Source organism: Toxorhynchites rutilus, chromosome 2 (assembly GCF_029784135.1).
Source record: "Toxorhynchites rutilus septentrionalis strain SRP chromosome 2, ASM2978413v1, whole genome shotgun sequence".
Lineage (NCBI taxonomy): Eukaryota > Metazoa > Arthropoda > Insecta > Diptera > Culicidae > Toxorhynchites > Toxorhynchites rutilus.
In genome coordinates, this window is record NC_073745.1 from 342,073,988 (window position 1) to 342,088,034 (window position 14,047).

Consider the following 14,047-nt stretch of genomic DNA (forward strand, 5'->3'; position numbering starts at 1 on the left):
GTCATTGACTCCGCTCAACTGCTTTGTCAGCTGAAACCTTTTTTTTATATACTCCTATATTCAATAAAGATCCTTCACTTAGTTTTGTGCTCGCAACGAACACAGTTGTGTTTCATTTTTACTCTATATAAATTCAAAAGGTTATGGGCCCAGATCACAGTAACAAAAGTTCGTTTTGGGCGCGTGGAACGTTTATTAAATTCGTACGGTACTAAACTCTCAGGAAGTTTTTTGTACGATTCGGTTATAACATTCCGGAACCTGGTAGTGTATACGGAGATACGGTCGTTCGAGAGTTTTATAATTGAACTGAAAGACAGTATAGTTACACTAGGAAATGGAGAGTGATAAGGCGAGCATTGAAAAACTGGAAGGTGGCAGTAATTGGTTGACGTGGATATTCCAGATTCGTCAAATACTCGAAGCAACTGAATTGTTCGATATAGTTGACGGAACGACGACAAAACCAGTAGCAGGAGCCAACAACGCAGCTGCGATTTCGTTGTGGAATAAGACCGATGCCAAAGCAAGGCGAATCATATCAACGGCATGCATGAAGCAACCGCTTCTGCAAATTATGAATTGTGAAACAGCAGGTGAAATGTGGACAACGCTCAAAAGCACCTACGAGCAAGCCTCAAAGTCAAATGTGTTATTTTTACAGGAGATGATATCGCTATTTTTCTTTCGATGTTGCTTGAAATTGTCCAACAATTAAGGGACCAAAAGGAAATCATATCAGATTCTATGGTCATGACAAAGATTTTAATGTCGTTGCCTGCTGAGTACAACAATTTCCATAGTGCATGGGAGTCCACTAATGACGAAAATCAAACAATGGCGAATTTACGTGCACGATTATTGGCAGAAGAACTTCGATTAAAACAACAGGCTCAAGTGGATGATGTAGAAGCGCTGATGGCAAAGCGGAATTTTTCGAAGAAATCTCAAAAATCGAAAATGGGAAATTCATCTAGTGGTGTTAACAGAGGAACGAGTAAAGCAGCAAAAACGAAAGGAAAATGTTTTAAATGTGGCAAAAGTGATCACTGGAAAAGAGATTGTCCACTACTAAAGGACGGTGCGGACAAAAGGCGGGAAAGTTCATCGATCGACGCTTTTGTGTGTGCTGCATTGAATGGAGACAAAGACATTTGGATCCTGGATTCTGGTGCGAGTGATCATATGAGTCACCGACGAGAGTGGTTTGACAATTTCACTGAAGTATCAGTGGAGGTAACAATTGGAAATGGCGATAAGAGTGTGGCTCGAGGAAAAGGCAATATAAACATTCTTGCTTTTAATGGGAATGATTGGATTCCTAAACGCATGATGGATGTTCTATATGTACCGGAGATCCATGTGAATTTATTTTCGTCGGGAAAAGCTATGGATCGAGGCTATTAATTGAAGTCTGACAATAAGCGGTGCGAATTTCTGAAAGATGGAAATATCGTTGCAGTGGGAGCTCGTCGTGAAAAATTGTTTCAAATGTTATTCAAAATAAATGAAGCTTCGCAGATAAAGATTTCTGTGGCAAATGTGGCTACAAAGAAACTCTCAATTCGTTCTTGGCACGAGAGGCTTGGACATCAGAACACCGTACACGTGAAGAAGTTTTTACTGATCAAAAATATAAATTTCGTAGATGAGGATTTTGCGTGTGAAGCGTGCGTATATGGAAAACATCATAGAGGAAGTTTTAAAAGTCGTGAAGAGAAGTCTAAAAAGTGTGGTGAAATAATCTTTGCGGATGTTTGCGGACCAATGCAAGAAGAGTCGATTGGCGGTTCGAGATACTTTTTGCTGTTGAAGGACGACTATTCACATTTCCGGTTTGTTTATTTTATGAAGCACAAATCGGAAGTTGCAAGCAATGTCAAAAGGTGCCTTAAGATTGTGCAAAAGAAGCATGGACACAATATTCGTTATTTCAGATGAGATAATGGTACTGAATTTCTGAACGCAGAATTGAAGGATTTCTTCGATGAGATGGCTATTCAACATCAACGAACTGTACCATATACACCAGAGCAAAATGGGTGCGCGGAAAGAGAGATGAGAACAATTGTCGAGTCAGCAAGAACAATGATTCACTCGAAACAAATGGACTATAAGTTTTGGGCAGAAGCAGTTAATTTGGCGGTTCATGTGCTCAATCGATCTGGAACAAGCACAGTTGATAACAAGTCACCATATGAGCTATGGTTTAACAAAAAGGTGAAAATTGATTATTTGCGGATTTTCGGGTCAGAGGTATTTATACATGTACCTAAGGAAAGGCGGCGAAAACTAGACCCAAAGGCAATAAAATGTATGTTCGTCGGTTATGATGACCATTCCAAGGGCTATCGGGTTTGGAATCCTGAGACGGGCAAAGTTCAAATCGCCTGTGATGTAATTTTTCTTTCGGAGGAATCATTTGTATCACTTGATATAGGAAATGATACAAAGAAAGCTGATGAGTTTGCGAATGATGAGGATGAACCGAGAGCGAAGGAAGAACAACGACGAAGAGATTGTGGAGCAATTTGTGATCTTGACAACCGAAATGTAATCAACCAGCGTTTGCGGGATAGGAGCGCCATCGATCGTAGAACTGAAAGGCGATTGTCATGTTGTGCATCATATTGCAATGTTAGCAATCATTGAAGAGCCGAAAAATTATGAACAAGCGATGAAATCAAATAATCACGTGCAATGGCAGCAAGCAATGGACGATGAATACAACTCACTCGTTGAAAATTGCACTTGGACTTTGGTCAACCCACCATATGATCAGAAGGTGATAGATAAACGTTGGGTATTCAAGGTGAAACAACATCCAGATGGAAGCATTGATCGCTATAAAGCGCGATTGGTAGTACGAGGTTTCACACAAGAGTACGGAGTTGACTACCATGAAACATTCAGTCCAGTAGTCAAGTTTACCTCTATTAGAGTTATATTGGCAATAGCAGCATCCAAACAGATGACATTAAAACAATTCGATGTGAAAACAGCCTTTCTAAATGGCGATATAGACGAAGAAGTCTTCATGAATCAGCCGATCGGATATGAAGATGGAACTGAACGTGTATGCAAATTATCTAAAAGCATATACGGTCTGAAGCAGGCATAACGTTGCTGGAATAAAAAAATTCACATATTTTATAACGAAATTTAATTTCAAAGCAAGCAAATCAGATCCATGTGTTTTTGTGTCTAATGGTGAAAGTGGAATGCTGATATTAGCTATTTATGTAGATGATGGACTCATTGCGGCGGAAAAAGCGAATGTAATTTCACCAGTGATAGAGCATCTTCGAAAGGAGTTCGAAATCAAAGTTTTCGAGCTGAAATGTTTTTTGGGACTCGAAATTGAACAGCGTCGAGAAGGATCGATTCATGTACATCAACAGAGGTATGCCGAAAGAATACTCAATCGTTTCAATATGTCAGATTGCAACGCTGTGGCAACACCAACGGAAAGTGCGCAAAATTTGAGTGATTTTGAAGCAGATTCAGAGATAAGGTTTCCGTATCGTGGGGCAGTTGGAAGTTTAATGTATCTGGCAGTGGCAACAAGACCAGATATATCTTTTGCTGTTGGAAATGCAAGTCGATATCTGGAGAAACCCGCTGCAGCTCATGTCAATGCGGTAAAACGTATTTTGAAGTATATTCGAGGCACAATGAACATGGGAATTCATTTCGAGTCTAGAAACGATTTATTTTTCTGTGGATATAGCGATGCAGATTATGCCGGAGATATCGTTACTAGAGAATCTACATCTGGCTATGTATTTATGTTAAGAAATAGTATTATTAGTTGGGGCTCGGAGCGCCAAAGGTCTGTGGCGCTATCAACAACAGAATCCGAGTACATGGCAGCAGCACATGCCATAAAAGAGCTGATTTGGTTGAATAATTTGCTGAAAGAACTGTTGCAACAAAAATTTAATGCACCGATTTTCTACATGGATAATCAAAGCGCAATTCGACTAATCAAGAATCCAGAATTTCACAAAAGGACGAAACATATTGATGTTCGATACCATTTCATCAGAGAAAAGTTTCAAGGTGGAGTTTTCATTCTGGAATATATTCAGACGGATGACCAAATAGCGGACATTATGACAAAAGCTTTGTCAAAAACCAAGTTTCAACGTTTTCGTACACTCATGAGTATTTTGCAGAAATAGCTAGATGAATTTGATCAGATATTAATTAGAAACTAAAAGTGAGAGTGTTGAATTATATTTAGTTTCATATAGAAGCCAATTGTCGCGTAGCATTTCAACGAGCGGTCATTGACTCCGCTCAACTGCTTTGTCAGCTGAAACCTTTTTTTTTATATACTCCTATATTCAATAAAGAACCTTCACTTAGTTTTGTGCTCGCAACGAACACAGTTGTGTTTCATTTTTACTCTATATAAATTCAAAAAATGTCGGACAACTATGAAAAAATTCAACGCATACCGATGAGATGCGCATCATTTTAAAGCTACAACTTTCAGGTATTAAAATATTTTACGTACATATTTTTATCTTGGTGTGTGTAGGTGTAGTGGGCAACATTATCGGGAAGAAATAAAAAATCGTTTTTTTTTATTTTTTCAAGAATATTCTGTACTAACCCAATTTTTTGCCAACAAACTCAACAGCAAATCCAATTTACCTTATCAATCAGCTTTTATTTAGTTCCAAGAACGTTCCTGTAGGACCTTCCCACACAGAGATATTTCAGTTGGAATGAAAAATAACCCCTTCGTCTTTGATGATGAATAATTCAATAAACAACCATCGCACCGCAAATTGAAAGGCAGGAAAGGCTTGAAAACTCCAATAAATTCATCACAAGGATAATTTATTACTTCGATGCAAAAAATTTTAATAATTTTTTTTTCGTCAATTTCAAAAAAGTGCTAAAAACAGATTTTTTATAGTGTTTTACCAAATCCACTGTAGTTCTGCAAATATCGCAGTCAATTTTAATGTTTGCTGGCAAATTTTTAGCTTAGTGTATTCCCTAAACATCCGTGAACGTTTCATATTGATTGGTTCATCTGTTTTTTCTAGCCGATTTTTCAAAGTATGGAGTGAATTAGAGGAGCATTTAATCCCAATCGTATCAGAAGTACAAAATCCTACGCGACTCTCTGAACGAACGATTCATAACTTTCGTTTTCATGCGTTTGTATTTACAAATATTGTAAAGAGTGATGTGACTCATACATATTCATACGCATCTCCACACATCACGCACTCCACACCCACAAACTCATAAAGACGAAAGTTACGAATCGTTCATTCTGAGAGTCGCGTATGATTTTATACTTCGGTACGATTTCCAATTAAATGCTTCTCTAATTTACTCAAAATTTTGAAAAATCGGCTAGAAAAAACCGCTTAACGTATCAATATGAAACGTTCACGGATGTTTAAGGAATACACTAGGATAAAATTTTGCCTGCAAACATTAGAACTAACTGCGATATTTGAAGAACTACAGTGGATTTTGGAAAACACTATAAAAATCCTGTTTTGGCACTTTTCTGAAATCGATGCAAAAAAATTATTTTTTTTCCGTCAAAATAACAAATTATCCTTGTGCAGCATTTACTGGAGTTTTTAAAACTGCCTTTCGATTTGCGATGCAATGGTTGTTTATTGAATTATTCATCATCAAAGACGAAGGGGTAATTTTTCATTCCAACTGAAATATCTCTGTTTGGGAAGGTCCTATAGGAACATTCTTGGAACCAAATAAAAGCTGATTGATAAGATTAATTGGATTTGTCATTGAGTTGGTTGGCAAACAATTGGGTTTGTCCAGAATATTCTTGAAAAAACAAAGAAAAATCGATTTCAAATTTCTTCCCGTTATTGTTGCCCACTACACCAACACTTACCAAGATAATATATATAGATTATATCCTTATATATAGGGATTTATAACAAACTTATTTACAGTCTCGTACACCCAAACTAGCGTTGGCAGAAAACATGTCATCTTTGGCAGAAAATATGCCATTTCCTGGTCATGAGAGTCAAATAATGAGCTATTTTAAAAGCTTAAAAATGGTTTGTATGTATGCGAACAGACATCTCTTTCTGTTTTCTTTTCTCATTTCATTTGGGATTGTGCAAGAAAAAAGTCCATACGACGTGAATGGGGATCGAACCAAGGCCGGCTGGAATGCAAAGTTACTTTACACGACCACGCTATCCATATAGCTGCCAGCGCTATTATAAAGGAGCGTGATAATATTACATCTCATCATAAAATGAAGTGGGAAGGTGTTTTCTAAGACTATGAAGAAGAACATGAACGAGAATATATCTTTCTCTGTCTGGGCCGTGCATTTGGCAAACTATACGAAAAGCTTTCATATGCTTTCATTTAAATGTGTCTCCTGTTTCGCTCCCTCATATTGGCTCTAGCATATATATTATACAAATGATATACATGTATTGGGGAGTAGAACATTTTATGTTAACTTTCAGCTCATTTAATGTAATAAATCGGGATGCCAGAACATGTGCTAAAAATTAACTTTGGGTGTATAGTTAAATTATCTAACAAATAATGTTTCATTATTTTGTGAAATTTTTAAAATCATTTTCTAAGGATGTTGTCAATTTTCCGAAATAATTACCTACCTTTGAAATATTTTCAAAATGTTGACCATATAAGCAGAATGATTCAACAAATGAACTGATGATCTCATATTTCATTATGTGTTATCAAAAAAAAGCGGTCTGATGAGCACCATGGCACATAATTCCAGCAACATGTATGGCTTACGTCGATGAAAGTATTCTATAAAACGTTTACTAACAATGCAAACGTTGAACATCCTTTTCTGGGAAAAGAAACCTAATTGTTGCATTGTGTGAGTTTCCAGCATAAAACAAAGAAAGAGTGTTCCAATCAGTTCCCACGAGCCAAAAGAGTATTTAATACAATTTGCGATAAAAAGAACCATGGAGCAGCGTTTTTCCGCCAAACCAAGTACTGAATAATGTACAACAATGCTTCACTGATAAAAGTTTCAGCACCTTCGAGGAAGACACGTTTCTCTACAAACAAAACAAGCAATATCCTTCCAAGTCTCGCTTGTTGAATGTATTGCTTTTTTCATCTACCTTCCAAAACCAATAAAAAAACAACAACAAGAACAACAGTAACACTCTAAACTAATCCTCTCATCATCTATTCTCGCTTTCCGTTTCAGGTCATGAAACTTGGCAACCAAGTGCACTCTAGCTGCTGAACTCTGGGAGCAATCTCCACTTTTCCATCTCAGTAACAGCCCCGTCGTTTGGAATGAGACAATCGTGTGAGTGGTAGAATACCCCTCTGCAGAATCCCCATTGCCATTGAGTGCAAACGGGATGCAGAAACACGAGGACCCATGCATTCTCCACCATGATGATGCTTGTCATTCCAGTGCCATAATGCTACCAAACACGAACAAATGATTATCCCGTCAATTTCTCCAGTGATTATCAACCGCTAAAATTAAATTCAATACACCGCGCGGCGAAGAATAAACAACCAAAACGTGTTATTGTAGTGCAGTGAGTGAGAACTAGGAACATAACCGGCAAATTTGCTCCCAAGTGTTAAACCCCTTTAACGGTTCTTATCGTGCAGAAAAGGAGCACCGATAAAGAGGAAGCTAGGAGGAAAAAAAAAAGTGTTTCACTCTTTTTGTGTTCGAAGAGCGAAAATAAAAGAGCAGCCCACACACAATGAGCTTCTTCAGTTCACTTCAGCAGTACGTGACAAGTGGCGTTGCAGGGCTAGGGCTGAACCCACGGCGATTCTCGCTGTCCCGGCAGGAGTCGACGGAGGCCACAACGCCCGCCGCATCCGTCGGCAGTCCCAGTCCGTTGATGATGATGGATCCAAGTAAAATGAATAACACGGGGGGCGTCATGATGGGCCCGCCCGGTTCTGGCGGTTCCATTGGCAGTGGCAGCGGTGGCTTTGGGATGGGCTCCATGGCAACCGGAATGGGTGGCGGAGGCGTCGGTGGCATCGGTGGCGGTACCACAGGAACGACTCTAGGTAGGTTCAGAGGAAAATAAAAACATTTTACGATTTGACGGGGCGATGAGGGTTCTGTCGGCTTCTATGTGTCACGATGTTTGCTTTCGGAGAAGGCTGCCTGTCATAACGGTATGCACGAGGGGGGTAGAGAGGGGGAATATCTCCCATTAGAGGACACATTACATGTCATCCCAGGAATGCCGTAGCTTTTAAATTAAATATTGAAACGTCGGGTGGGGAGGTAATGTGACTAATGAAATAAAATGCATGCTTGTGTTCATAAGCGAGGATGGGAATTGTTCATGAATTTCTGTCATTATGAGATATACTTTCAAAATATAATCTAAGCATAATCAAATGATAAGATTTTGTTTGATGGCACAGGAGCTTGGATTTATCCATTCAGTTAAGATCTCAGTCTCATTGTCATGCTTGTTATTAACTTTGAGAAAATGAAAATTAAATTGTTTGGAAATTTAAGACATAGAATCCCAAGAGTAACTTGCTAGCGTATTGAAATATGGTTGGGTTTCATGCTCATAACATTTCACTTCTTCTATGACTAGGTCTTCACACAGGGAATATGGAAATGAAACAATTATTAATTCCAATTATGCACTGCTCTTCCGTTAGGTACGAGGTCTGTTAAAAAAGTATCTCTACTTTCGAATTTACGGATTGCGTATATTCGATTCTAGATTTTTTTTGCGGCATTATGTTGGTACTCACGCCTCTCACTTATGCTTACAAGTACGGCTATTTTGAATGTTCAGTTAGTTTTTGATAACTGCTTTTCTTACATGTGTTTTGGTTCATCTTCGATTTTTGCCTATTGAATGGATCAAAGAATCTGTATCAATTTTTTTGTGAAAAACAAAATTAAGTGCTCGAACACATTCCGAATGTTGATTGTGACATCTGGTGAACCTACCTTGGAACGAAACAACGTTTATCAGAGTTCGGGTATACAAAAGTCGCGATACTTTTAGAACAGCTCTTGTAGATAGAGTGGTCCACTCTATCCCATTCCATTAAGCATTTCCATAGCCATAGCCGATTTTGCTTCAGCACTACGAAGGCATTTCTCTAGAGATAGGCGACAACTCCATTAACAAAAACCTGTAATTCAATCCTTCGCAATATCAGAAAACTGTTATACTTATCAACGTTCTGAAACTTCTAGGGACATCTCTTCAAGCCATGGTCTTAATTTTTGATCTGAAATCTGCCCAAAAGAGATTTTTGTACTTCATTGGAATCTAACAACATTTAACCGCAAGTTACCGCCTTGCTATTTCGTTCCATTACTTGCTTAAAAGATCAACTACGACACGTACTCAGATTTATTCATCCGACAGTTTCCCGTTGCTCGATTTTGCTTCAGCACTACGAAGGCATTTCTCTAGAGATAGGCGACAACTCCATTAACAAAAACCTGTAATTCAATCCTTCGCAATATCAGCAAACTGTTATACTTATCAACGTTCTGAAACTTCTAGGGACATCTCTTCAAGCCATGGTCTTAATTTTTGATCTGAAATCTGCCCAAAAGAGATTTTTGTACTTCATTGGAATCTAACAACATTTAACCGCAAGTTACCGCCTTGCTATTTCGTTCCATTACTTGCTTAAAAGATCAACTACGACACGTACTCAGATTTATTCATCCGACAGTTTCCTGTTGCTCGTTCACGGAAACGTTTAAGGTTTATGGAAACATAGGTGAGACAACGCCTCGAACAATTCAAACACTGTTTGTGTGTTCATGAGTGAGAACTGTGTGAGAACTACTATTTCGGTTTGGCATGGAATGGCTGTATCGCCACTAACGGAAAAACATTTTTACGCTGCACTTGAGTTATTGTTTTGATAATTTGCATAACCAAAGAATTCTAACGGTATCTGGCAATACTTCAATTTTATAGAGCTGCCAACAGTCTTCAGAAAACGAACCCAGTGTTGCGCTTGAGTTTAATTTTCATCAGCGCGCGCTCAAAGAAAACTCGTATTCTCTCTTGGTGCGAAGAGCACAAAATTCATAAGCACGACAGCGCAAAATGTACCCGGCGCAGAACTCAGATTCTAAACATTTCTTCTCACTTGTGTGATACGCGTCTCATTCTATACTTGTGCACACATTCGCCAGAGCGCAAGTGTGCACAAGGAGTGGGAGCTCAACTGGGTACAAAATCTTGTTGTGCATCAGCACCGAGTTGCATTCTAAAGACTGGCTGCCAAAAGTATACGATATTAATTTTGGAGTCATTGTTATGCAAATAAACAGTGATTTGAAATCACATACAGAAAATTCTACAACAAGACAGTGACCAGGTATGATAAAAGGGTTCCCGCGTTAGTGTTAGTAAATAGCGTGCAAAATTGCCTCAATTTGTGTGGTTTCTCTTTTATTTTTATTTTTTTTTTTTTGTAAATTAATGAGATATACATTTACGGGATATACATTTCTTTCTAAAAAGCCTCATATTTGATGAAGAAATATGTGTTTCAAACGATTTCATACTTTTTTTTCTATATATTCACAAAGGAAAATACAATTTACCAACGTTTCTCTACTGTAGTATGACACGACTGACTCAAAAGTCAGCATCGTATGCCTTGTTCATAAACGTTCATAAACAATACCTCCGTCGTTGAAACATTGATGGATGCATGACACCGTTGCTTCCAATCTCCAAAAAGGCTCCGAGGTATCCAGACTTTGAAAGACAAACAAGTAACAACATTCTTTAAAGAACAACACAGACAAATCATAAGGAATAGAATGAATTACCTGAACGTTACCATGAGGACCGAATGCATTATTGAGCTTCCGATCATATTCGTACACTTCATAACTCCTTAGTGTTCCAAATTCCTATCCTTTTTACACCTAAGAGCGTGCAACCTGATATGTTTTTGTTCGAATTCGAGGAAAACTTTTCGCAATTTTCATCAATCAATTTACACTTCCATATCACACTACAAATCATCAGCAGCGATTGATAGACTTGAATCGTTCATGTTACTTTATGATAATCATTTTTCAGGAGGAGCATCTATTTGTTCGACATTTTTGATGAGCAAAATTCACACGCTTTCTGGATTAAAACACGGTAAAAGTTATGACTTTATAGTTAGTTTTTTTTCTCAAGTTCAATTTTGTGAGAAAAAATAACCGGAAAAATGGGTTTGAGTCAACAAAATTTATGAATTTGTTAGATTTTGTGAGCAAAATGCCGTGATTCTGCGCACTATTTTATCGGTGTGAGTAATTTTCGTGTACGATACAAAAAATCTGGCACACCTGTAGTCTTTGTCAAACCACGTTGAACGAAGTTACATACAGTGGCGACATCTATGTTTGTGAAACAATCTACTCTCTATCAACTCTCTATCCCCAAGGGGGAGGGAGTATAGGTAATGTCCACGTGGACACGATGGTTTTTTTAAAATACATATGCATAAAAAGAATGAGACTTGCAAAAATTTGCCATTTTATCGTTTTCAAAATGAAGAGGTCCAAAGCAATAATTGAGATTTTTGGCACACGCATCTTGAAAGTCCAATATCCATGCATCGTGAAACTTAGGGTAGTGCAGACTACCGTTTCAAAAGTTCCTATACGGTTAATGAGCACTTTATCAAGTCATGATCCGGCAAGCAACAAGGGAGATAACACCCATATTCTGAAATCCGATCAAGTTAGAATCACCCGAGCGGATCTCAATTTTGCATTCAGGAATTCAATCGAGACGAATAGTTGTGCAGTATGGCAATCCTGTGATGTAATTCGACATTGACGACATTGAGCTTTGTGTTGTTTTTTTTTGTGAAGTCAAGAAAAATTACACTAGCAAAATAAACGATCTAAAGAAAAACAATTTAAATCTGCATTTGGACCTGCTAATTGGATACAGAGTAAATTGCTTTACAAATACGGCAAATACGGATGAATTATATTGACGTTTGTTTTGCGTCAAGGCAATGTGTGCACACGTCGATTGGATTTGAGTCGAGAGGATTCCAGAATGCAAAAATCGTTTTCGATCGAGTTGCGAAATCCGATCGAATTTAAAATCCGATTTTTACTGTACGTTCCTGTATATAAATTCCTGTATATAAATTTAAATAACAATTCAGAAGTGAAAAAGATTGAAGCTATTGATTTTTACGATTTTTGTTATTGGGGCTTCAAAATTAGGGGTATAATGTAAATGATTTTGGTTTATCCAGTCGAAAATATGATCATCCACTTTTTTGAATGCTCTAATTCAGCACACCTTCGTCAAATCAGATTTCTTTTTCATGATTTACAGTAGTTTTATAGTATATTTTTACGGAATCACATGTTTTAAAGGATTATAAAATACACCATCTATTGGTGTTAATGCGCCCCTCATTTGAGCTGACTTTTAATCGATCACCAGATGATTATTTCGCACGTATTCAGACCCTTTCTGGATTATAACACGCACAAACATTTTAAATATCATGCTTGCACACCATTTGTATCAGATTTACATAGCTAAATCATTAAGTTAACGCATTTTGATGAACTCAATTCTGATCATGAGTTGTCCAATTCAATAATGTTGTTTTGTCCACATGATTTCTATGGCAACCGCTTGGCGCGCTGCAGTGTTTTTATTGTATCCTTCGCGCATAGCAGAAATAAAGTTTCTCTGTGTAGAGTGTGTTGAGGTGAACGCTTTTAAAATGCCCAAGAAAATGTATTAATCTGAAAAAAGTCTACATTATGAATGGATCAATATGATGACAGTAAACTCAAGCAATGATAAATGCAACATCTACTTGAGAATTCGAATGTTTTCATTCAAAAATGGTGATTTCTAAAGCCTGACAAACCATGATAATTTTTTGGTCAAACCATGATCATAATTTCTCTTTGAGGAAAATCGTTGAAAAAACATTAAAATTTGTATAATTTCAATGCCTTATCAATGTATTGGCAGCTAGAGACTTGGAGCTTTTCAACAAACCCAAACTCGTATCGATTCTATGTGATTTTCATGATGAAAAATCGATTTGCATTTACTAGTTTCGTAAAAATACTCCAAATCGGACAAACCAAGATCATTTACCCTATTACAAACCTGTCCATATTCCCCTCACTATGTGTCCATTATACCCGCACTGACATAAATGTATTACTTTTCGGTTTGTTTGAATTTCAGTCAAAAACATTGCAAAACACTTTTTTGTAAATCATTTAGCCGATTAATTCGAAAAACAGTATATTGAATTGCAAGAAACGGCATTTAAGTTTTGAAGTTCTTCTTAACATGTCCGTTTTATCCCCATCTCATCAGTAAACTTCGTAGAGCTTTATTGAGCAGTTTTCGCTGCGTATTTCGATGATAACTACGGGTTACGATTGGAATAAGCTACCACTTTAGAATGAGTTTGAGGATCAAATGCCTTTGTTTTTCGCCATTCGACGTCATTCCAAGACATCACACACCGTGAATTTGAGTTAATTTAGCAGCTTAGACAATTCACAAATGGATAGTTTGGGAGCGTGTCAAAGTGATGCCATTGTATAAACAAATAAATTTATCCTGAAAATTCAACACACTCATTTAGCAAATTTTGACACATAAAATAAGTAAATTGTAACTTTTTTCGTGTGACGATTTTTTTTGCATATGAAATACCAACAATTAATAGTTATATTGAACGAAATATCTCGTGGTTGAAAGTGAATAGCACTTGCACCACAAACAATAATAAAATGTTTCTAACCAAGCAACACTTTTTTTCGTAGTTCATTCTGTAAAGCTGCGGATCCTGATATTAATTGAGGCTCGAGGAGAAAAAGAAAGAAAAATACGGCAACCTTCAGCTATGACGTCCTGTTGAACTTTAATGCAATGCAGAATTATGCAAATTATCCTGCGGTCATAAATCACATCTCCGGTCGCAACGCATTTTCCTCCCATTTGTTCCACCAACACCTAAGGCCGAACTCCTGCGGAACTAAGAC

General features: G+C 37.5%; 1 protein-coding gene across 4 annotated transcripts in view; it reads left to right on the forward strand.

The window, feature by feature from the left end:
- The window catches only part of LOC129764754 (BAI1-associated protein 3), a 285,766-nt gene that overhangs the window by 53,853 nt on the left and 217,866 nt on the right, over window positions 1-14,047 (forward strand). For all 4 annotated transcript variants that reach the window (XM_055764208.1, XM_055764209.1, XM_055764211.1 and 1 more), the window contains one exon: window positions 7,223-8,061. In XM_055764208.1, the coding sequence (XP_055620183.1) occupies window positions 7,743-8,061 (319 nt within the window). In that variant the 5' untranslated portion in view covers window positions 7,223-7,742. The remainder of the gene's footprint in view (window positions 1-7,222; window positions 8,062-14,047) is intronic.